Below are 22,714 nucleotides of genomic sequence, written 5' to 3' on the forward strand. Positions count from 1 at the left end.
GGTGAGCTGCTCTGTGATTGGCGGAGTGTTGTGAGGCCAGTCGGTGGTGGTACATCGACTCCGTCCTCTGTCTGTCTCTGTCTCAGCTCATCGATCATCGTCGATCCATCGGATCAATACTCTGGAACTGATCGTTTTCAGTTGTTTATATTTAAGCAGCAGCAGCGGGAGGCTCGCGCCGTCTGAGCGGAAACATCTCGCGCCGTCTGAGCGTCCACACAGACCATCATCTTCATCTTCATCATGTCCGGCACCAAGGAGGAGGACCGCAAAGGCTCGAGCGAGTGGCGGGAATTCTTCTGGAACCCGCGAACTCACGAGCTGCTGGGCCGAACCGCCACGAGCTGGGGTGAGTCCGGTTCTCTCTCTCTCTCTCTCTCTCTCTCTCTCTCTGCCAGCCTCTGTCAGTGTCTCTCTACCATCGACTCTGTTAAATAATCTTTATTGACATTAATGTTACAGACACGTGACTGAATAATCAACTCTGTGAAGGTGAAGGTCTCTGTCTGAGCTCGCTCTGTGTTGATCAGTTGATTAATTCATTGGTTGGTGTGTGTGTGTGTGTGTGTGTGTGTGTGTGTCCATCTTTTCTCTCCAGTTTATTTGATGGTCAGAACGAAGGAAACGCGTCTGAGGTCTTTTCAAAGTAAACTGCATCTTTTCTTAACTTAATGATTAACAGATAAGTGATTGATAAATGAACTGATTGATAAATATAAACATATAAATCTCTGACGGTCAGTGAATCACTGAAGTTTCATCAAAGCCACTGACTCTCTGTGTCAGTGATGCTCGCTCGTCCTCTGTCAGCCATGTCCTGTCTGAAGGTCACTCTCTCTCTCTCTCTCTCTCTCTCTCTCTCTCTCTCTTGCTCGCTCTTAAAGGAGGCTGGATGAATCATAGGAGAATAATGTGTGTGTGTGTGTGTGTGTGTGAGAGAGAGAGAATTAAAATGCGTCCTACATGAGTGAACACTTGTTTCTCCACAGTGGCAGTAAACGCACCACGTGTACTCAGTGATAACTGCTGCTTTCAGAGTTTAATGAACTGTGGTAAACAGCAGTGCTGGATCCAAACACTGAGTCCTGATCTGTCCACCAGACTCTGTCTCAGAGATGGATCCAGGTCCACGTCTCTGTCTCCAGGCTTCTTCTGTGAAACACAACACCAGGACAAGTACCAGGACCTGGATGGACAGAGTCAAACAGAGTCTGTTTACCAGAGACTTTGCTCTCACTGCTTCATACGGTCACACATGAAGCAGTGAGAGCTTTTCAAACCAAGCTGTGTCTCAGGACACTTTCTGTCCTGCCAATCAGAGACAGACCCAGGGTCAAATCACAGAGAATGGAAGCCTTCACAGAAAGAGACAGTCTTTTTGGACTGTGAGGTGGACATTGAGGAGGACAGAGGTCTCAGCACTGACATACACAGACACACACAGACCAATAATAAGGTCTCTGTACAGTGTTGGACTAGTCTCACTCTGGATGGACGTTTCATGTCCCAGATGTTTGATGTTCAGATGAAGAATCCTGTCAGATCTGACTTTACACTGATGATTCACAGCTTCATGTCTCTGTTTCACCCACAGTTTCTTTAAATGGTCTCTCTGTCTGTCTCTGAGACACTAAGAGGACAAGGATCAGTACGATCAGACAGAGAAGGACGGAGACATCATAGTTTGGTTTCTGTCCAAACGGATTAAAACTAAAGTTATAAATTTTCCTGTTCTGAGTTTGTCGTTTCAACAACTGGATCATTTTAACTGAGACGACGATAAAATGCTGATCAATAACTTTGATCATCTGTTTTTATTGATCAGGATCCTGATCGACTCGACCGGACTTTAACATAACCTCAACCTTAAATGTTCAACAGACTCTGATTCTGCTGCTCTGAGGATGAGTCTGTCTCTGTCTCTGTCCATCTCTGTCTCTGTCCGTCTCTGTCTGTCTCTGTCCGTCTCTGTCCATCTCTGTCTCTGTCCGTCAGTTTGTGTTCATTGATGAAAAATCTAAAACTTTTTATTTAGTTTTTCAGTCATAAAAAAATAAGTTGTCAACAAATATTTTCATCATATTTTTTGTCGACAGAATTAAAACAGATTGATCCTGATCACTGATTTATTAATATTCAGTCTGTTCTGACTGATGCAGAAACACCTGTTCACACCTGGACACACCTGTCTCCTGCACAGATCAGGTGTCTGTGTAATATCACACTGACAAAATAAAACCGTCCTAACTGATCTGAGCTCAGCTCAGGTTTTACATAACTACACTGTGATGATGTCATGTCTCCCATCATGCACCAGGGCAGTGAATATTTGGCCTTGATGGAGCCTGAAGGACACACACACACACACACATGCTGTGTGTTAATCTGGATTAAACAGACGAGGTTGATTGGACTGTAATCTCTAAACACACACACACACGTTGGTCTTAACGTACTTGTGAGGACTTCTGTTAAAGGGACAGTACAACTGTCCTGGATCAGCTGCTGAGGTCTGACAGCAGACAGACAGGTGAGAGATGACAGACACCTGGACGATCACCTGGACCTCCTGTGGAAAGGAGGAACCTGCAGAGCCGGAGGGTTTTTGCTGCCCTGAGTTTCTCCTCTCAGGTTGTTGGTTCTGAATGCAGCCTGAGATCTGACGTCCTGTAGTAATATTTGAACTGACAGCAGTGGCTGTCCTGAAGGACGTCAGTCAGAGACGAGGCTGACAGGTGTGTGTCGCTCAGGTGTAAACACCACAACAGGAAACAGGAAGTCTCAGGCCTCTGAAACCAGACGTTAACATGAAGACACCGACCCACACCCTGCTGAGACCAGGTCTGAGTCCCTCACTCTGTGGACGAGGACACGTTTCTGTCCCCGTCAGGACGAGGATCAGGTCCTGGTCCTCAGGACTGATGTGGTCCTGTTTAATCTGCAGCAGAGGACACGTTTGATGACATTAACTCTGAGGACGAGGACGCGTTTAACAGGTTCACCTGTCAGACTGATCCCAGGTCAGATTTAACATCTTCACACTCTGATCCTGGAAATCTGCTCATGGAATTCAAGGCTGATTCAAGGACCAAGGTCTGAAACATTATAGGACAGAGAGACAGGTTTAATGTGTGTGTGTGTGTGGCCCCTCCTCCCTCCACTCACTGTGTATGTAGGTCATCAGCAGGGGGCGGGGCTAAACACAAGAGGATTATAAAGATGACATTTAGAGGAGGGGAGGGGGGAGGATGCATGGTGCTTTACTGTCTGTGAATGTTCTCATTCATCCAGGTCATTGTTCTCTCTCTCAAATCGAAGGCAACTGGACTTGTATGTCTCTGGGAAGACGTTTCGCCTCTTATCCAAGGGTCTTCATCAGTTCGTATTAGTCGTATCGTACTAGTCAGACTAGTGCGGACTAGATAGACAGAGAGAGACAGTGCTTTACTGTAAAACAACATAACCCCCCCTCTGACACCCCCCCTCCTCCCCCCACAGGTCTGATCCTGCTCTTCTACCTGGTCTTCTACCTGTGTCTGGCGGGAATGTTTGCTCTCACCATGTACATCATGCTGCTGACGCTCGACGACTATAAACCCACCTGGCAGGATCGCCTGGCCACTCCAGGTGAGAGAATCAAACGCACCTGAGCAAACAGCTGATCAGTTCATACCTGTATGACACACACACTGATTCAGATCTGATCTGGATCTGAGTTCAGGTCCCATCACTGAACCTGGTGGATTCAATAATAAAGACACAGAAACTGAGTCAGATACAAAACCAGTTTAAGGACTGACTGCAGACTGGGAACTGGTGAAGACCAGAGGGAGGAGCTGGGCTTTAAATCCTGCAGGTAGGTTGGATGGAGGTGACCAGGTAACCCCGCCCAGCTCCAGTCAGCCTTTCTGCTCTTGGACAGGTAGTATTTCTAAAATATTGTGAGCTGTGTTTGTGTAATTACTCTCACTGCCAGAAGGGGGAGACAAAGTTCTGTGCTGCAGGTTGAACCTCCCTCATGCGTCCTGATCACCGTCAGTCCTTAAACCAGGTTTACAGGCTCTTTACAGCTGGACTGCTGTGGACCAGCTGATGGACGACGTGGATGTTTGTGTCTTTGTTGATGTTTGTGGTTTTAGAGACACAGAGACATTAGACAAAGGACTCACTGATCACAGAGACACAATCACTGACATGAACCAGAACCATCCCACTGAGGGTGCCTAAGGAGAGTCAGACTGTGATTGGTTAACGAGGGTCGGGCTGTGATTGGTTAATGAGTCTGATGTTTTCATGTTGCAGGGATGATGATTCGTCCAAAGGGCGATCAGCTGGACATCACCTTCTCTGTCTCAGAGACTGAGAGCTGGGACGACTTCATCCACAACCTCAACACCTTCCTGTCTCGTGAGACGCTCGTTAATGAATCTTTATTTTAATTAATTCATTTAATCAACAATTAGTTACAATTCCAATGATCAATATCAGACATGGTTTATATTGTGGGCTGTCTCTCTGCCTGTCTGTGTCTCTGTCTGTCTGTCTCTCTACCTGTCTGTCTCTCTGCCTGTCTGTCTGCAGAGTACAATGACACCTACCAGGTTCAGACCAATGATAACTGTCCTCCTGATCAATACTTCATTCAAGAGGACAGTGGAGAGGTAAACCTGTCTGTCTCTCTACCTGCCTGTCTCTGCACACCTGTCTCTGTCTCAGCCTGTCTCTGTCTCACTCTGTCTCTGTCTCTCCACAGGTGAGGAACAATCCGAAGCGTTCGTGTCAGTTCAATCGGACGATGTTGGAGGAATGTTCTGGGATCTCAGATCGTTTCTATGGTTACAGCAGAGGTCAGCCCTGCATCCTCATCAAACTGAACCGGGTATGTTGACCTCTGACCTCTGACCCCGATTATAAACCTGATCCAACTGAGTCAGACCTGAACCACGTGTTGATCTGATTCAGAGTCATTGTCTCTGACCGTCCTGCAGAACTTCATTCAGAATCCTGCTGTTTTTAGTTTCCTTCAGTGTCACAGTGAGAACTGATCACAGCTGATTCAGCTGCTGTTTAACTGAATGGAAACAAAAACAGGATAAAAAAACATGGAGTTTGGTGGAGTCACACAGACCAGGGTGTCCTCAGTACCTGTCTGTGGACTTCATTAATCACTGCACAGTGTGGACCGACAGTTTGATCTCTGCTCCCCTCTCCTCACCTGTCTGTCCACCTGTCTGTCTCTCCAGGTCATTGGAATGTTGCCAGGGAAGGACAGGCAGTCTCCCTATGTCACCTGTGGAGCCAAGGTCAGAACCTGTCTGTCTCTGTCTGCCTGTCTCTCTGTCTCTGCCTGTCTCTGTCTCATGTGTTTTGTCTCTGTCTTCTCGTCCCTCCGTCCTCAGAGGTACAGAGTGAAAGATGAGTGGGTAAGAACAGGAGACTGTAGAACGTAGAACCATCAGCCCAACAATGAACCAGGGTAGAACATGTTCTCCTGACGTTCTCCTCACGTTCTCCTGACGTTCTCCTCCCCGTCTGTAGTGTTAGATCCACCTGCTCAGAGCAGATCTGAACCAGACTCAGACCTCAGAGCTCATCGAAGCTGCTTCTGTTTCATTCTACTGTAAATGAACATTTATACAGTGCTGCGTTCACTGTCCCGTCTGTGAGCAGTGTGTTGATCTGTGTGTGTGTGTGTGTGCGTGCGTGCGCAGAGGGAGGACACTGATAAACTCGGACCTCTGGTTTATTTTCCTCCTAATGGATCCTTCAACCTCATGTACTACCCGTACTACGGCAAGAAAGCTCAGGTAACACACACACACACACACTGAACACACACACACACACACACACACACACTGAACACACACAGAGTAAACACACAGACACACACAACAGCTGCAACAACTCAGGAGATCAGTGAGTCACAATATCAGATCTAACAGAACCACGTCAGTAGATCCAGTTCAGTGTTAATGATCAGTGGATCCATGTTAGTGGATCATTCTGGATCCGTCTCAGTAAACCAGCAGAGACGTGTCTCTGTGTGTTTGATTTATTTTAGATCCAGTGGATCAGGTTGATCCATATCTCATGTTGATGTGTGTGTGATGTGTTCAATGTCTCAGGTGAACTACACTCAGCCTCTGGTGGCCGTGAAATTCCTGAACGCCTCACTGAACACGGACATCAATGTGGAGTGTAAAATCAACTCCAACACTCTGAGAGACGGCAGCGAGAGGGACAAGTTCGCTGGACGGGTGTCCTTCAAACTACGGATCAATGACAAATAGACACACACACACACACACACACACACACTGTCTCCCTCATTAGAGCCTCAAACTGAAGCTTCGTGATGCGTTCACTGACAGTCTGGATTATTCTCCTGTAAACGTGTAAACACATATTTAGTATTGAGTCATTTCCTGTGATGTCATCATCCGTAAACTCACTGAACCTGAAACTGACCAATCAGCACGCACACACACTCTGATGTCACAGCCTCTGAGGATGGACCGAAGAACAGACGATCAATCATCGGATCAATCACATAGCTGATGTGTTCACTGACCAACCTTCAGTCAGTTTATTTATTCATGACTTTGTTTATTACTTGTTTACTTCTGATTGGTTTCTGTGAATGTGACATCATCTGTAACAGGCTCTGATTGGCTGTTCAGAAACCAGTTTACACAGATCTGGTTTTATCAGGCAGTTCACAGTCAGCCACCACAGAAACCAGTTCAGGAACCGGAGCTGGACTGGTCTGTCTGAGTCGTGTGTTTGTTTCTATTTATTTTTGTTTCATATTTTCTTCATGGAACTTGACGACTGTTACTATGACAACCAGGCCATGTGACACACTGTCTCCTCACCTGCCCCTCCCACACCTGTGCTGGGTTCCACCAATCGTCTTCCTGTAGAGTGACCAACCAACCAGATGCTCCGTCTGTATGATGTCATATGTTGTTTGTGATTGGTTGATTTCTCCTGAAAATGTTCTTGTGTTTAACAGATGATTAAAAAAACAAACAAACTGATGTGGACATGTCTGTGGCCAATCAGATGCTGTGTCTCTTCCATAAACTTCCTGTTTACATGTAGAACCTGTCATGGCCGCTGGCAAGTTTCCACGACAGCAGTGATGCTACGGCAGCTGCTGGAGAAGCTGTGGAAGGTAGCAGCTGCTGTGTCATGTGACAGGACGTGTGTCACATGACATGTCACTTCCCTTTGTTTCCACTGAAAACAGCAGCAGCTCCTGATGTGAACAGACGTGTCATCACCTGATCCTGTGATCGTGGACTGAGTGACTCTGGAGCTTCATCAACATGAACCTGTTCTGTCAGGTAACAGGTGAGTGTGTACGAACGGTGTGTGTGGTGAAGGTGATGAGCTGTTGGGTCTGTGTTTTACCACAGGGACGTGGATCTGAGGAAACATGGAGGTGGTCGTTCCAGGACTCCTGGGTCCTAAGGCCTGGAAGCAGCAGACTCAGCTCAGGTGTGTCAGTGCAGCTCAGACTGAGGGAGTGGAGACCTCCAGTGGTCTGAATGATGAACTACAACAGGCCAGATTGTGACAGTGTGAACGAACAAACACGTCCCTGATGGAAAATGAGACCTGGATAAATTCATGTGATGAACTCTGATCTGTTTTAGTTTTAACTGAACCTTTAACCTGAAAATAAGACCAACATCAGCACCTCCATCTGAACCAGAACCAGAGACTGTCCTCTCATGTCTGCAGCTTCAGACACGACTCTGATCATAAATCTGTGATTTGATTGTTTTTGTTTGTTGGTTGTCATGGCTGCAGCTCATTCTATCGTTTTAATTCTGCACCATCAGACTCTGAAACTCTCTGTGAAATCCAATAATCAAAATAGATAATCAATACACCTGCACTGAGCAGCAGTATCAGGTTCTTCCTTCAGGTAAAGTGAGTAAATGCTCTCAGCTGCAGCTCATCTGTTATTGATGATGATTGATCGATCAGATCTGATCAGCTCAGTGGTTCAGGAGTTCGGTCTCTGACTGTGGAGACTCAGTCTGAACTCTGACCCTACGAAGCTCAGCAGCCTCAGCCGAGTCTGTAAAACCTCCAGAGACAATCAGAGACGTTTCAGAGGACAGAAAGGACACAAGGACACACCCACAGGTTCAGGATACAGGTTCTTTATTGTGGTTAGAAAACGTTCGAGTCCAGAAAAAATATATAAACCTGACAATCACAGAACCTCTGAGACCAGGACCATCCAAAGACCTGATCACAGGATTTAAAGGCACAGCTAAGGATTGATTTCACACAGTAAAGCAACACATCAGGCACAGGTGAAGAGTCCAGGTCCAGCTGATCCAGGACCGTCAGAGGACACGGCTGGTCCTGGATCAGGTTCAGACCGGCTGAAGATCAGAGACCATCAGGTGTTCAGCCGGTCCAGCAGGTGGCAGCACTGAGAGTCTGCTGAGCTGAAACAGAAAGCAGGTTGAAGCAGCAGCTGATCAATGCAACAGGTCCAGGTCCAGCACACAGGACCGGGCTCAGTTAGTGGGAACCAGGATCCGTCCTGGTGTAAAGAGAAGAAGAGACGAGGACAGGGTCAGCAACTAATACAAATACCTCACCATCAAAACTGGTCTGAGACCAGGTTCAGGATCCTAGATAAACTGGTTTAGACTGTGCAAACTGGTGTGAACTGGTTTCAGACTGGGCGTCCTGCTCTGACCTCGGGCCTTCCTCCTGTAGTAGATGAATCCAGCCAGAGATAAGATCAGACCCAGGATCAGTCCCGAGGCTCCGATGGCGATCTTGTTCCTCTCTGACTCAGGCATGGACGGATCTGAGGACAGACAGGAGGACACACAGACAGGTGAGCGGGTGCAGAGACAGACAGGTGAGCAGACAGACAGGTGAGCAGGTGCAGAGACAGACAGGTGAGCAGACAGACAGGTGAGCAGGTGCAGAGACAGACAGGTGAGCGGACAGACAGGTATTTACCCCAGTCAGTAACCAGAGGTTCTCTCAGGCTGGCGTGCTCCACCACACAGGAGATCTTCTCTCCAGACCTGATTCAACACAAAGCAACACATCACTGTTACTGCTGATCCACCTGGACCTGGACCTGAACCAGAAACTGAACCTGAACCAGAAACTGGACCTGAACCAGAAACTGGACCTGAACCTGGACCTGGACCTGGACCTGAACCTGAACCTGGACCTGAACTTGGACCTGGACCTTGACCTGGTCCTGGACCTGAACCTGGACCTGGACCTGAACCTGAACCTGGACCTGGACCTGAACTTGGACCTGGACCTGGACCTGAACCAGAAACTGGACCTGAACCTGAACCTGGACCTGGACCTGAACCTGGACCTGGACCTGTTCCTGGTCCTGGACCTAAACCCTGACCTGGACCTGAACCTGGACCTGGACCTGGACCTGGACCTGAACCTGAACCTGGACCTGTTCCTGGTCCTGGACCTAAACCTGGACCTGGACCTGGACCTGGACTTGGTCCTGGACCTGAACCTGGACATGGACATGAACCTGGACCTGAACCTGGACCTGGACTGACCTGGGTGTGTGCTCCAGGTGAGAGTGGACCTGGTAGTACCAGTCGCCGTCGGCCAGCTCGTCAGTGGAAGTGACATCAGAGGTGACTTCCTGTCCGTCTCTGGTCCAGCTCACTTTGATCTGTTTGGGGTAGAAGTCGTAGACGCTGCAGACCAACATGGCAGGATGTTTACCAGAAGGGGGCGTCGTGGAGTAGAGTCTGACAGAGGGCTTCACTGGAACATTATTGATTATTGATTATCATCATATTGATCAAATTCATTATTATAAATATTATCATCAATACTCATGGAAACAGTGAAACCTGCTGCAGCGTCACAGTCTGAGACTCTGAGACATGATCAATGTATCACAGGTTATTGATTGAGTCACAGGTTGTTGATTGACAGCTGCTGTGTGCAGGCTGGAGCTCACAGGAAGCTGAGTCCACCTTAAATCAGACTCAGCTCTCAGAGACTCCCTGTGTCTGTTTCACCACCAGGTGGCGACAGAGGACACGTTCAGGTGTGAGCGTCTCAGTTTCAGACACGTTTCCTGATCTGAGGACACTCTGCAGGATCAGCTGGTTTGATCAGGATCAGCTGAGACCAGCAGCTGTGAGACGACCAAAGAGTCTGAGGACGACACACACACACACACTCACCTGACTTAGACAGAATATTTGGGTACCAGTTCCCAATGTTGTGTTCACAGTACGTCTCCCTCTGAGCTCTACTCTGAACCACCTCTGGTCCACTGTTCAAGCGTTCAGCGTTCTTCACTCCCAGCTCAGTGTATCCAACATATCTTCCCACGCTGCTGTCGAACCTGATGAACTCCAACTTGTTGTAATAGTAAGAGAAGATGAACCTGATGTCCTTCAGCTCAGTGGAGTTAAACTCACAGCGACCCGTTGCATAATACAAAAATCCATCTGAAACACAAACAATCAATTTGAACCTGTGTATTGATGAGTGATCAGCATATTGATCAGTGTATTGCTCAGTGATCAGTGTATTGATCAGTGATCAGTGTATTGCTCAGTGATCAGTGTATTGATCAGTGATCAGTGTATTGCTCAGTGATCAGTGTATTGCTCAGTGTATTGGTCAGTGTATTGATCAGTGTATTGATCAGTGTATTGATCAGTGTATTGATCCTACCTGCAGCGCAGACACAGATGAGGAGCAGGGAGAAGCGGAGAAAGGATGAATCCATGTTCCTCTGTTCGCTCCACAAACACTGACACAGTCTGACTGAGAGCTGCTCTAAAAACCAGAGGACGCGTCACATGACCTGCTGCGTCAGCTGTTACCGGGCAGACGACTGTGGCAGAAGTCTGCTCAGAGCACAAAGTGTCTGTGAGACGTCCTTCATGTCTTCATCATGTCTTCATCATGTCTTCATCCTGTTTTCCATCATGTCTCGTGTCCTTGAATCAAGTCGACCTCAGGTTGTTGTAAAGACACGTTGAACAAACAGATAAAGTCTGAGTCGGACAATATGTCCACTCTGTGAATATGTCCTCTCTGTGAGTATGTCCACTCTGTGAATATGTCCTCTCTGTGAATATGTCCACTCTGTGAAGGACAAAATCAGAAGACAAGTTTTACAACATAATAATTCTAAAAAGTTTTCAGAAAGCTGCTTTGTCCATTATTCAATAATAAATTATACTTTATTAAAAAGTATTTTGAAAATAATAAAATAACAAATAGTTTCTTCAAAGATTCAGTGAAAGTTTGTTTCCTTCTCTAAATAAAATCTGTCAGTGATGATCTGATCTGAGGTCATGTCATCATCTGCCGCTTATCTGGGTCCAGGCCCAGGTTGCGGGGGCAGCCTGCCCAATTCACAATGCACCGAAAGCCTATGGCACCTCCATGGGTCTGATCTGAGGTGTTATTCATAAAAACCTTTAAAAAAATTAGATGTGGGCTATTAAACATTAGATCTCTCTTGTCTAAATCTCTGTTAGTGAATGATTTGATAACGGATCAGCAGATTGATTTTTTCTGTCTGACTGAGACCTGGCTGCAGGAGGAAGAGTATGTCAGTCTAAATGAGTCAACCCCTGCTAGTCATATTAATTATCACATTCCTCGAGGCACAGGCCGAGGAGGAGGAGTGGCAGCAATCTACCACTCAAGTTTATTAATTAATCCTAGACCTAAGCTGAAATATAGTACATTTGAAAGCCTTATCCTCAGCCTCTCACATCCAAATTGGAAGACAGAAAAACCAGTACTATTTGCTGTGGTGTATCGTCCACCTGCTGCTTACTCAGAGTTTTTGTCTGAATTCACTGAATTTTTATCTGATTTAGTGCTTAGTACGGATAAAGTAGTTATAGTGGGTGACTTTAATATTCATGTTGATTCCCACAATGACAGCCTTAAGACTGCTTTCTATTCAGTATTAGACTCAATTGGCTTTTTGCAAAATGTTAACAAACCAACTCACTGTTTCAATCACACCCTTGATCTTGTACTGACCTCTGGCATAGAAGCTGAATATTTGACAGTATTCCCTCAGAACCCTGTTTTATCTGATCATTCTTTAGTAACATTTGAATTTACAATAATGAACTGCACAGCATCTGGGAATAAAATTAACTACTGTAGATATTTGTCTGATAATGCTGTTATCAAATATAAGGAAGTTATTCCATCTTTATTATCTCAGGTGACAAAGAACTGTACAGTGCTGCTAGAGCTGACTTGAAAAGAGGTATTAGAAAGTCCAAGTCAGATTACAGGAGGAAAATAGAGGACCACCTCTCCAACAATAACCCTCAGCAGGTGTGGCAGGATCTACAGCAGCTGACCAACTTCAGGGGACAGACCAGCACAGCTGCACACTCCAGCGCTGCACTGGTGGAAGAGGTGAACATGTTCTTCTCACACTTCGAAACTACAACACAACAACACGTAATCACACCACCGCAACCTTAATCTGTTCCCAGCTCCAAACCACTGACACTTCATGTGTACCCAGGAGAGTAAACAACTTAACCTCAGACGACTCTCAACGAGCGTCATCCACCAGGGGCTCACCTGACCCTAACGACGGTCGTTCACATGAGACACAAACTAGGTCACATGAGCCTGACGACTGTCTTTCACTGGGGACCACAACAATGGTCAGGTGAAACCAGTACTTTCACAGGTACTTTGGTGGACCCACCTACAACAGGTTAAATACCTGGGTCTTACTCCACTTTCTTGGTCAGACTAGTGCGGACTAGATAGACCGATACGTACAAACTGATGAAGCCCCTTGGATAAGAGGCGAAACGTCTTCCCAGACAAACATATGTCCAGTTGCCCTCGATTCAATTTTCTAAGAAAGAACTATGACCTGGATGAATGAGAACATTCACAGACAAACCACTGACAGTACAGGCACAGGATGTGGCACGGATGTTCAGCAGGGTGAACCCCAGGAAAGCAGCTGGGCCCGATGGTGTTCCTGGTAAGGTACTGAGGGTCTGTGCTGACCAGTTCTCCAAGGTCTTTCAACCTGTCTCTGTTGCAGGCTTCCACCCCTGCCTGCCTGAAATCATCCACCATCATCCCCATACCCCAAAAATCATCCACAGGCTGCCTTACTGACTACCGCTCGGTTGCACTCACCCCTGTTGTCACCAAGTGCCTGGAACGACTGATCCTAGGCCACATTAAAGACTGCCTGTCTCCAACCTTCGACCCCCACCAGTTTGCTTATAAAGCAAACAGATCAACCGAGGACGCCATATCCATCACCCTCCACACTGTGCTGAGCCACCTGGAACACAGAGACACCTACGCTAGCGTGCTCTTTGTAGACTACAGCTCAGCCTTCAATACCATCATCTCCGACATCCTGGTCAGCAAACTGTCCAACATAGGACTCCATCCACTCATCTGTTCCTGGACTAAGGACTTTCTCACAAACAGACCACAGACAGTTAAACTTGGACCCCACCTCTCCTCCACCCGAACACTGAGCACAGGCTCCGCACAGGGGTGTGTGCTGAGTCCACTGCTCTACACCCTCTACACCGCCGACTGCAGTCCAGCTCACACCAGCAACACCATAGTGAAGTTTGCAGACGACACTACTGTGGTGGGGGTGATCTCAGGGGATGATGAGTCTGCCTACAGAGACAAAGTCCTGAAACTGTCTGTGTGGTGTCAGGCTAACAACCTCATCCTGAACACCACGAAGACCAAGGAGATCATCCTGGACTTCAGGAAGCACAGAGCAGACCCACCCCCACTCTACATCAACAGCGACTGCGTGGAGAGGGTCCACAGCTTCACCTTCCTGGGCACCACCATCTCGGCTGACCTCACTTGGACCATCAACACCAAGACCGTCATTAAGGAGGCACAGCAGCGCCTGTTCTTCCTGAGAGGGCTCAGGAAGAACAACGTGAGTCAGGAACTGCTGATAACCTACCGCTCAACCATCGAGAGCATTCTGTCTTACTGCATCACAGTGTGGTTTTCCCACTGCACTGAAGCAGAGCGGCAGAGGCTCCAGAGGGTGGTAAAGACGGTACAGAGGATAACCGGCTGCCCTCTCCCCTCCCTAGAGAACATTTACCTGTCTCGCTGCCTCAGCAGAGTGTCTGGTATCACCAGTGACTGCACCCACCCTGCCTTCACCCTGTTTGACCTGCCGCAGTCTGGCAGGTCTATAAGAACCAGGATAAACAGACTCAGGAACAGCTTCTTTCCTCAAGCCGTCACCATCCTGAACACACACTAATCACACCCCACTTCTAACTGGACATACACACACCTCAACACACTGCACTATGCAGCTGAACTCCACTGTCTTTATGTGCAATGACTACAATCAATATTTATATTACTCTGTCTTTCTTGCACAATTTTTTTTTTCTACTGCAGCACATTTGTATTCTATTCTATTCTATTTTTATAAGTATTATTCTATTTCTATTCTTATTTTTATTTCTGCTTTTATTTATACTATTTGTACATACTTTTGTATTTATTAGATTTGGAGTAACACCACTTCCAGGCTGCTATAATTTCGTTGTATTCTGGTACAATGACAATAAAAGCTTCTGATTCTGATTAAACTCACAGCATCAGAAAAACCAGGAAGTCAGAAACTGATCAGAGTTTTTACTTTATTTCATAAACAGAAACAAAAAATGAAAAAGTTCTTTAGTTTTTATTTTTAATCCAAAAAGGAAAACTGAAGCTATGGAGACAGGAAGTACAGATGTCAAACAGACTTGGAGACAAGGACGAGACCTGAAAATACACCAACATTAAGCTTATTAACCAGGTAACCAGTTGTCAGTTTGCTTCTCAGCAGGTGAGTCATGTGACTCAGGTGTGTAGTTTGTGTGGTGCAGGTTCATGTGTGATCAGTTTCACTGAGCCTCAAACTAAAGTTACTGTTCGTCACAGATTCAGGGTCAGGTGATCAAACAGGTCTCAGACTCTGGACGTCCTGATGACCCGGCTGTGGTCCTGGTCCCTGGAGGAACCTCTGGCTCTAGACCTCAGTCCCAGAGGACACTGTGAGGTCACACATGATTGGGATCAATAATCTGATCAATGAAAACCTTCAGTCTCTGCTGTCGCCTCCTCTGACTCATCAACATCGTTCATGACTCGAGCTTCAGTTTCTCAGACTCAGGCTCAGACTCAGACTCAGACACAGACACAGACACAGTCTCAGAGTCAGACACAGACTCAGACTCAGACTCAGACACAGACTCAGACTCAGACTCAGCAGCATCTCGTGGGTTTGACATGACTTTATTTCCAGAGGTGCAGGTTATTGCAGCTGATCACAGACAGAACATCTGGTTTATTTACATCAGGAATCAGAAACAGGTCGATCTCTCATCATGTTAAAGCAGCTCAGGTGTCGTCAGACCGTGAAGCCGCGGCGGCGAGCGGCGCTCAGAGAGGCGGAGCGGATCCAAGCGGGTTAAAGCTGATAGGACGATCTGTACACGCTGGGACGACGTCGCCGGCCCCGGCCAATCAGCTGCACTCGTTTCCTTTGATGAGGAAGAAGGTTCCGGCGGCCACGCCCAGCAGACCCACCGTCAGACCCAGTCCACAAAATACTGCAGGTCCAACACCAGGCTGCTGCACGTCCACATCTGGAGACAGAAGACACACAGACATTAAGTTCACCTGCACATCTGGACACAGGAAGTGGACTGACTGATCAGCTGGAGTTCGCTCCGTCGTCTCTGGTTAAAGTCGTCTCACCCCAGATTCTGGTCAGTGGTTGGCTCAGAGCTGGATGGTCCACTGTGCAGCTGTAGATGTCTCCCAGCTGTGGGATGAAGACCAGTCTGGACATCTGGGTGAAGGACCCATCTGTGTTGGGAAAGGGGACGTTGATGCTCGTCCCTTCAGTCACCTTCTCCTCGTTCTTGGTCCAGGTGACGTTGACAGGAGCAGGGTAGAAACCAGTCACATGACAGATCAGAGTGTTCTGCTCTCCCAGCTCCACGTCGTCTCTGGTGTAGATCATCGGAGGTGAAGGAGGATCTGTACGGGGACAGGACTCAGATCACATGATGTCTCCAGGATCCACTGAGTCCAGAGCAGCAGGTCTGCCACTGTACTCTGCATTCATTCATTCACTCATTCATTCACTCAGTGTCAGAGGACAGATCAGACAGTGTGTCGTCTCTGTGGACACAGCCTGTGTTGGACATCAGAACCTGTGAAGTTCAGTCAGTTTGATTTACTGGGACTAATCATGGACCAGCAGCAGGTTCAGAGACAGAAACACCTGCAGAGACAAGAAGCTCAGTAACAAGTGATCATGGGAGGAGCTCAGTGAATCATGGGAAATCCCCCGACAGACAGGTGACATGATCCATGTTCCTGCTGATGGTGCAGCACTGACCCACTGATCCACAGGTGGAGGCTGGTTACTTAACTTATTTAACTTATTTAACTTAATCTTACTTTATTTTATTTTATTCTATACTATGTTGTATATTTACACATGTTGCACTGGAGAAGGAGATGCTTTCCATCTCGTTGTATATGTAAAAGATGTCCAATTACAATAAAAGGCATTCTATTCTATTCTATTCTATGGAAACCATGTTCTGTGTTTGTAGGACATAAATATTGAGCTCAGACTGAACCTGGATCAGAATCTGAGTGATCGACTTTGATCAATAATCAATAACTTCATTCCGGTGTTTTCATTTTTGATTCATTTTACATTCTATCATTCTATTACTAATTGTATAATATTATTTTGATTATACATAGTGAGAGAAATGTCAGTGATTCAGAGGATGATGTGTGTGTGGTCTTCGTGTCCTTCAGTCCAGCTCAGTCTGGATCAGGTCTTTGTCTCACTGATTTCTTACCTCTCTCCAGTGGGATGTCCCTCATAGCGCCTCTGACAGTGTTCAGGTTCTGTTTGCAGACCTGTAGAGCAGCCACAGCTCCTTCATAAGCTCCTTCTCCGTAGTTCACATGATCCACAAAACTGGGCTGAGGATCGACTTCTTTCCCGTGGATGAAGTCTGCGTACCACACCTCTTCACCATCCAGTGCGTACATGTACTCTCCATCAGTCTGTGAACAGCCGGCGATAGCAAGGTCTTCATGCAGACCTGAAGACAGAGGACAGGGTTCAGACACTGACTGTGTCTGTGGTTCAGTCCTTCAGTCTGTGAGCTCAGTGTCCACAGACTGTTTGATCTGAACCATCAGAGTTTTAAAGCTGAGAGTTTAAAGGGAGACAAACACTCACTGTCAGCAGAGACACAGAGGACACAGCAGAGGACGAGGACCAGCTCCGGGACCTTCATGGTGGTCTTCATCGGCAGCAGAGGGACACAGAGACGTCTGAATGTCTGTGAATGTGTGAGACACTGACACAAACTGACACTGAGTCCAGCAGCAGCTGAGCTCTTACTCACACAGCAGCCAATCACAGAGCAGAGATCCCATGATGTCAGCGGTGTCCAGGCAGACACAGACTGTAGCCGCTCACAGCTGAGGACAGAGACACAGAGACCAGTGATGGTTCAGAAAGTCTCAGACCAGATCTCTGTCTCACGTCTCTGAGACACAAAGACGTCAAAGAGTTTCTGTTTGTCCTGAAACTTTTTCAGCTGAAGAAGAAAATGTTTGTCCAAACTCTGATCAGACACAGACGGACAGTTCAGACCTGGACCAGGATCAGGACTGAACTGTGATCTTCACTGTTGATTGATCACTGATCAGGAGAAAAGTGAATCCTGAAAAACATGAAGCCTCAGCTCACACGTGGTCGTTCTGGTCTCTGGTTCATCTCCTGATTCACAGAGTCTAGATTCATTCAGGATTCAGGACCTGCTTGTTAACAGTTAATTAAACTCCCGTCCTTACACCGCCACAGTGGACTCTTCTACCTGAGACTGATACGAGTCCCTGTCAGGTGAACATAATCAAGTGGACATTGTCCAGATTTACAGTGGACAGTTTTCCCTCCTGATGATGGAGAATCTCTGCTGCCTCCAGTCTCTGATCAGTTTGTTCATCAGGCTGTTTCACTGAGTTTAATTCACACAACAACAAACTGATCTTCATCATCATCTTCATCAAACATCATTCCTGTTAAACAGCAGCGAGAGTTAGTGACGAGCTGCTGCTACAAACAATGAAAAGCTTTTCATGTCATAACAAAATATTTTCCTGATCAGTGTGAAACAAACATGATTCTGTTCAATCAGTTTATCACACTGGATCAATGGATCTGATTAAAATCAACAGATGTAGGACTGTGAGATGATACACACACACACGTGTATCATCACACTGTGTGACTGTGACTGTGTCTCTGAGCAGAGTCTCAGTCTCAGTCTCTCTGAAGGACACAGTCCTGTTTTCACTCGTCTTTTCTGGGTCGTCTCTCTCCATCGTTCACTGAACTAATGAATCAATAACTGATCAGTATTTCCTGACCAGCAGAGTGGACAGTGTGTCTCAGCGTCCTCGTCTCTAACGTCTCTGCTCTGTGACTGTAAACAACTTTATGATGTTTTTATTTATATTTGGACTCAGCTGTTTGATGATGTGTTCAGGGTCGCTCAGTTCAGCTGCTGCTGCTCAGGATCAGAGGATCAGAGACTGATCTGGAGTCAGTTTGTCTGAGAGAGAATCAGAGAGAACGACTCTGTGAAAACATTAAAAACCAATTCACAGTCACTGTGTTGAACTGGGACTTTCTGAGTTCCAGTTTCTCTGTTCACCTCCTAACCAGTGTGACCACCTGATGCCTTCAGGTGTCTCTGTGAAACTGGGACTTCAGCACATTCAACTCTGACACTCAGTTAATGTGAGTGTCAGTTTTCCTGCAGCACCTGAACGCAGCATCTGAGAAAAATCCCAACTCTTTACTTTCACACAGCAGCCAATCAGAAACAGAGCTGCTGATGACTCATCAGTTACCAGGAGCAGCAGTTTGTCAAACTGTAACATCACTGTCCAACACCCTGAGGGACGGTGGATGATCTGTACACACACACACACACACAGTAAATATACTGTGTTATATGTATTACTGTGTTAATATGCATGTAAATCATTTTCTTTTTTCTTTGTTGTGAATGCGGATACATTCTGTTTTGATGTTTTAGAACATTGTTACTGAAACGTTCATGTTAATAAAGTTCAAACACTGAAACATCCACCCTGGCCCCTCCTCCCCGGGTCCTCACCATCATCATCATCATCAGTCTGTTCTTGTGAAACCTCCTGAGTCTCAGTCAGATTTAAACTCACGTCACAGACTGACTGATGGTCCTGATGGTTCTGACTGTCTCTCAGTGTCTCCTCTTTAAAACCTCAGAGTCCACATCATCATGTCACAGCAGTCCCTCAGTCTCAGTCATAAACTGATTGTCCTCCTGTCCTCGGGGGTCTGGACTCCTCAGTACCAGGTCTGAGCTGGATTCTGATCCATCAGCTGTGGACTGAATCCTGATGTTGGTCTGGATCACCTCTGTGTCTGATGAGGACTGAAGCTCTGACAGTTTCATCGTGACCTGATGATTCAGGAAACACACTCTGTAAGGATCTTTAAGGTCTGGTTCCTGAGTGGACTCATTAGACCTGAGGCTTATTTCATCAGCATGACATCATTTCCTGTCCTGGCTCACTCATTAAAACCTGCATCATCCTGTGTGACTTCATTTGTAACATGGAGCAGCCTCCACCTGTGATCTGTGGACCTGGAGGACCAGAACAGGTGGAGGGATCCACAGACCTGCATGAGTCCACGTGTTGGTGAGATCACCTGAAGAACATCAGTGCTGCAGAAAACCAGGATCTGAGTCTCAGAGACCCCAGAGTCTGTGGGTCAGAGGTGGATCTGCTGCCCCTGGTGGTCGGGTCAGAGCAGGACTCCTTACACTGTTTGTTCAGTTTCTCCTGAAGCATCATCAGGTCAGTAAACAGAACATCAAATAGAATCGACAACAAAATGAACTGAAGTAAACAACAGATCTGATCTAATCACTTTCAGTCATCAGACTCTGTGGTGGAGCTGAGCCAGTAGGTGGTAAAACCTTCTTGTTTGATAAAGCTTATAATTAGTTGTAGTTACAGTCCTAGTTATTTATTAAACTTATAGTTAGTCACAATTATCTTTATAGACACTGTTACAGTTAAGGATATAGCCCTTAGTAGGGCTGGCTCAGGCAACTGAATCATCCCCTAGTTATGCTGCTATAGGCCGAGGCTGCTGGGGGACATCCCATGATCTACTGCGCACTTCTTCTTCTTTCTCTTTCTCTCCTCAGACCCACTCTCAAATTTATTAGCCTTTATTACATGTCATTAACTCTGTGTCCTCTCTGTCCCGTAGTCCTGTGCCTGTCTCTCTCTGTACCTGTCTGCAGGTGTCTCTGGCTCCGGAGCTGCATGTCCTATGGTCCTGGCTCCACCCACCTGCTGCTGTTTATTGTTCCGTTCTGCTACAGATAAATATTTGATTAATATTCTTTGCAAACTGTAAATAATTACCAGTCATGACAGCTTTTTGCCTCCGTGCTCTGTTTCATAATTCTAATCTGCTGAGCACACATTATCCAATAACTGTTCACTAACTGTAATGTAAATGCTGGCCCTCTAACATTGTCCATTGTCTGTATTATGCTGCATGTCCTTCTCCCCCTCTCCTCCATTCCTAGCTGTCCTATCTTCCTCCTTTTCCTCCTTTCACCCAGCCCGGCCATCGGCAGGAGGGTCCCCCATCTGAGCCAGGTTCTGCTCAAGGTTTCTTCCTGTTAAAAGGGAGTTTTCCTTGCCACTGTCGCCTTAAGTGCTTGCTCTGGGGTCAGACTCTGGGTCTCTGTAATGTGCTTTGAGACTATTTTGATTGTGGAAGGCGCTATATAAATAAAATTGAATTGAATTGAATAATGTCTCTGCCAAATATATCTTTTAATGTTTCAAACACCTCTTTCCAGAATGTTTCCAATTTTGGGCATAACCAAAAGATGTGGATCTGGTTGCCAATGTGTGGGCCACAATTTCTCCAGCATTTATTTGAGTGTATTGTACCAAATTTAGCCATAATTTCAGGTGTGTGAAAAAAGCTCATGATAACCTTCTATTTAAATTCCCTCCACACATTCGAATTAGTAACCAAATGTGCTTCAGTACATATTTCATCCCACATATCTGGTGAGTTCATTTCAGTTTCCCATCTTTCTTTTATTTTTATTGTATTATTTACATTCATGTCCAGAAATATTTGGTAACAATAGCTTATTAATTTCTTATCCCAGTTCTTTGTTTGTACTTTAATCAGGAATTCTTCAGTTGGTGTGGGCATAACCACTTTAATCCATTCCTTATGTTTTAATAAGAAATATCTTAGCTGTAAGTACCTGAAGAAATCTGTGTTTGGGAGCTTAAAACCCTCCAGTCGCTGTGCAAATGATTTAAACTTGCCAGCATCGTGGAGTTGATGTAAGTTGATGAGTCCGTACTTTGACCATTTTCTGAAACCTGCATCCATTTTAAGATGGCGCAAAATCACCTATAAATCCAATATTTGTGAGAGCTGAAATTGTTTTAGGCAGTCCAAATTTTAATTTAACCATCTTCCATATTTTTAATGTAACTTTGGTCCATCCCCCATATTTATTTCATGTGGGTGGGCTACTAGAAATGGCAAGACCTGCAAAGGTATTTCACATAAACTCTTTTCAATACTGAGCCAACGTGTATATGACAGGTCCTGAATCCATATTGTTAACAGTCTTAATTGTGCAGCCCAAAAATAACATCTCAAATGTGGAAGTTTGAGCCCACCTTTTGCTTTAGGTAGTTGTAACATTCATTCATTCATTTTCTATGCTTAATCCATTAGGGTCGCGGGGGAGCTGGAGCCTATCCCAGCTGACTATGGGCGAGAGGCGGGGTAAACCCTGGACTGGTCGCCAGTCAATCGCACAACCACACACACACACACACTCACACCTACAGGCAATTTAGAGTAGCCAATTAACCTAACCCATGCATGTTTTTGGGATTGTGGGAGGAAGCTGGAGTACCCAGAGAGAACCCATGCTGGCACAGGGAGAACATGCAAACTTCACACAGAGGAGCCCGGAACCTGGAACCCTCTTGCTGTGAGGCGATAGTGCTAACCACTGCACCACAGTGTCGCGCTAGTTATAACATTTTCAATCTAATTCTCAGTCGCTTTATTTATTTTATATTTTAATTACATTTGTTTCTTATAAACTGGATGTGACTGTAAAACTGGTGAAACAAAGTTCTGATAATAACTCAGATCACTGACTCTGAACTTCACACAAACAGGTGATTCAGAGTCATGTGATCAGAGTGACAGCAGCTGTTTACACTGATCTCAGTTCAGCTGTTCGTCTCTGGAAACTCCCGACTCTTTACTTTCATTTCCTGTTTCCTCAGCAGCCAATCAGAGACTCCGCTGCTGGCGTGTCATCAGTTGCTAAGGGCAGCTTGTTGCTGTTAAACAGCAGCAGAGAGAGAAGGAGCTCAGACGCCCCCTACTGGATCATCACAGCTACGTCAGATCAGTCACACCTGCTCAGGTGCAGCTGAACAACTCAGATGTTCGACTAAGGTTAAAAAAAAAAAAGTAAATCAAGCAATCAAAAAAATC

At 46.1% G+C, this 22,714-nt stretch overlaps 3 protein-coding genes across 10 annotated transcripts in view; 1 reads left to right on the forward strand and 2 right to left on the reverse strand.

Annotated features, from left to right (window-relative positions):
* The first annotated feature begins 86 nt into the window (after positions 1 to 86).
* Positions 87 to 22,714, forward strand: part of atp1b2a (ATPase Na+/K+ transporting subunit beta 2a) — a 26,054-nt gene continuing 3,426 nt past the window's right edge. The window contains exons 1-8 of one of the 2 annotated variants that reach the window (XM_041031007.1): positions 87 to 349; positions 3,499 to 3,627; positions 4,303 to 4,407; positions 4,582 to 4,661; positions 4,754 to 4,879; positions 5,244 to 5,303; positions 5,712 to 5,807; positions 6,129 to 6,315. In XM_041031007.1, coding sequence (XP_040886941.1) covers positions 244 to 349; positions 3,499 to 3,627; positions 4,303 to 4,407; positions 4,582 to 4,661; positions 4,754 to 4,879; positions 5,244 to 5,303; positions 5,712 to 5,807; positions 6,129 to 6,293 — 867 coding nt within the window. In that variant the 5' untranslated portion in view covers positions 87 to 243 and the 3' untranslated portion in view covers positions 6,294 to 6,315. Of the gene's footprint in view, positions 350 to 3,498; positions 3,628 to 4,302; positions 4,408 to 4,581; positions 4,662 to 4,753; positions 4,880 to 5,243; positions 5,304 to 5,711; positions 5,808 to 6,128; positions 6,623 to 22,714 lie in introns of those variants that run through there. The other variant, XM_041031006.1, reaches the window with a different exon arrangement.
* LOC121176888 (H-2 class II histocompatibility antigen, E-S beta chain-like) lies at positions 8,173 to 10,862 on the reverse strand. 7 transcript variants are annotated; one of them, XM_041031009.1, is made up of 6 exons: positions 10,723 to 10,862; positions 10,224 to 10,493; positions 9,582 to 9,795; positions 9,004 to 9,071; positions 8,732 to 8,845; positions 8,173 to 8,572 (listed from the first exon to the last, which is right to left on the reverse strand). In XM_041031009.1, the coding sequence occupies exons 1-6, from the start codon at positions 10,775 to 10,777 to the stop codon at positions 8,547 to 8,549; spliced, it is 747 nt and encodes a 248-aa protein (XP_040886943.1). In that variant the 5' UTR covers positions 10,778 to 10,862; the 3' UTR covers positions 8,173 to 8,546. The 7 variants fall into 7 exon arrangements, with proteins under 7 accessions (XP_040886943.1, XP_040886942.1, XP_040886945.1 ...); XM_041031011.1 differs by lacking the exons at positions 8,173 to 8,572; positions 8,732 to 8,845; positions 9,004 to 9,071 and adding exons at positions 9,086 to 9,139; positions 9,188 to 9,247; positions 9,416 to 9,463 and having other exon boundaries at positions 9,560 to 9,795; XM_041031014.1 differs by lacking the exons at positions 8,173 to 8,572; positions 8,732 to 8,845; positions 9,004 to 9,071 and adding exons at positions 9,086 to 9,139; positions 9,434 to 9,463 and having other exon boundaries at positions 9,560 to 9,795.
* On the reverse strand, positions 15,324 to 17,474 carry LOC121176896 (H-2 class II histocompatibility antigen, A-U alpha chain-like). The gene is given in 5 exon segments (XM_041031026.1): positions 15,324 to 15,587; positions 15,589 to 15,695; positions 15,808 to 16,092; positions 16,935 to 17,183; positions 17,324 to 17,474. Coding segments are annotated over 5 exon segments (861 nt in total). The 5' UTR covers positions 17,394 to 17,474; the 3' UTR covers positions 15,324 to 15,437.

The sequence above is a fragment of the Toxotes jaculatrix genome, chromosome 23, assembly GCF_017976425.1.
Source record: "Toxotes jaculatrix isolate fToxJac2 chromosome 23, fToxJac2.pri, whole genome shotgun sequence".
Classification (NCBI taxonomy): Eukaryota; Metazoa; Chordata; class Actinopteri; family Toxotidae; genus Toxotes; species Toxotes jaculatrix.

What these genes read in the sequence shown, in the direction of transcription:
- LOC121176888 (XM_041031008.1), bottom strand. Translation starts at nt 10,777, where the DNA reads ATGGATTCATCCTTTCTCCGCTTCTCCCTGCTCCTCATCTGTGTCTGC. An exon ending in CATCTGTGTCTGCGCTGCAG is followed by an intron (nt 10,494 to 10,722) that starts GTAGGATCAATA and finishes TTTGTGTTTCAG; the next exon opens with ATGGATTTTTGTATTATGCA. An exon ending in AGGTCCAGGTTCATGTCCAT is followed by an intron (nt 9,284 to 9,541) that starts GTCCAGGTTCAG and finishes GTCCAGGTTCAG; the next exon opens with GTTCAGGTCCAGGTCCAGGT.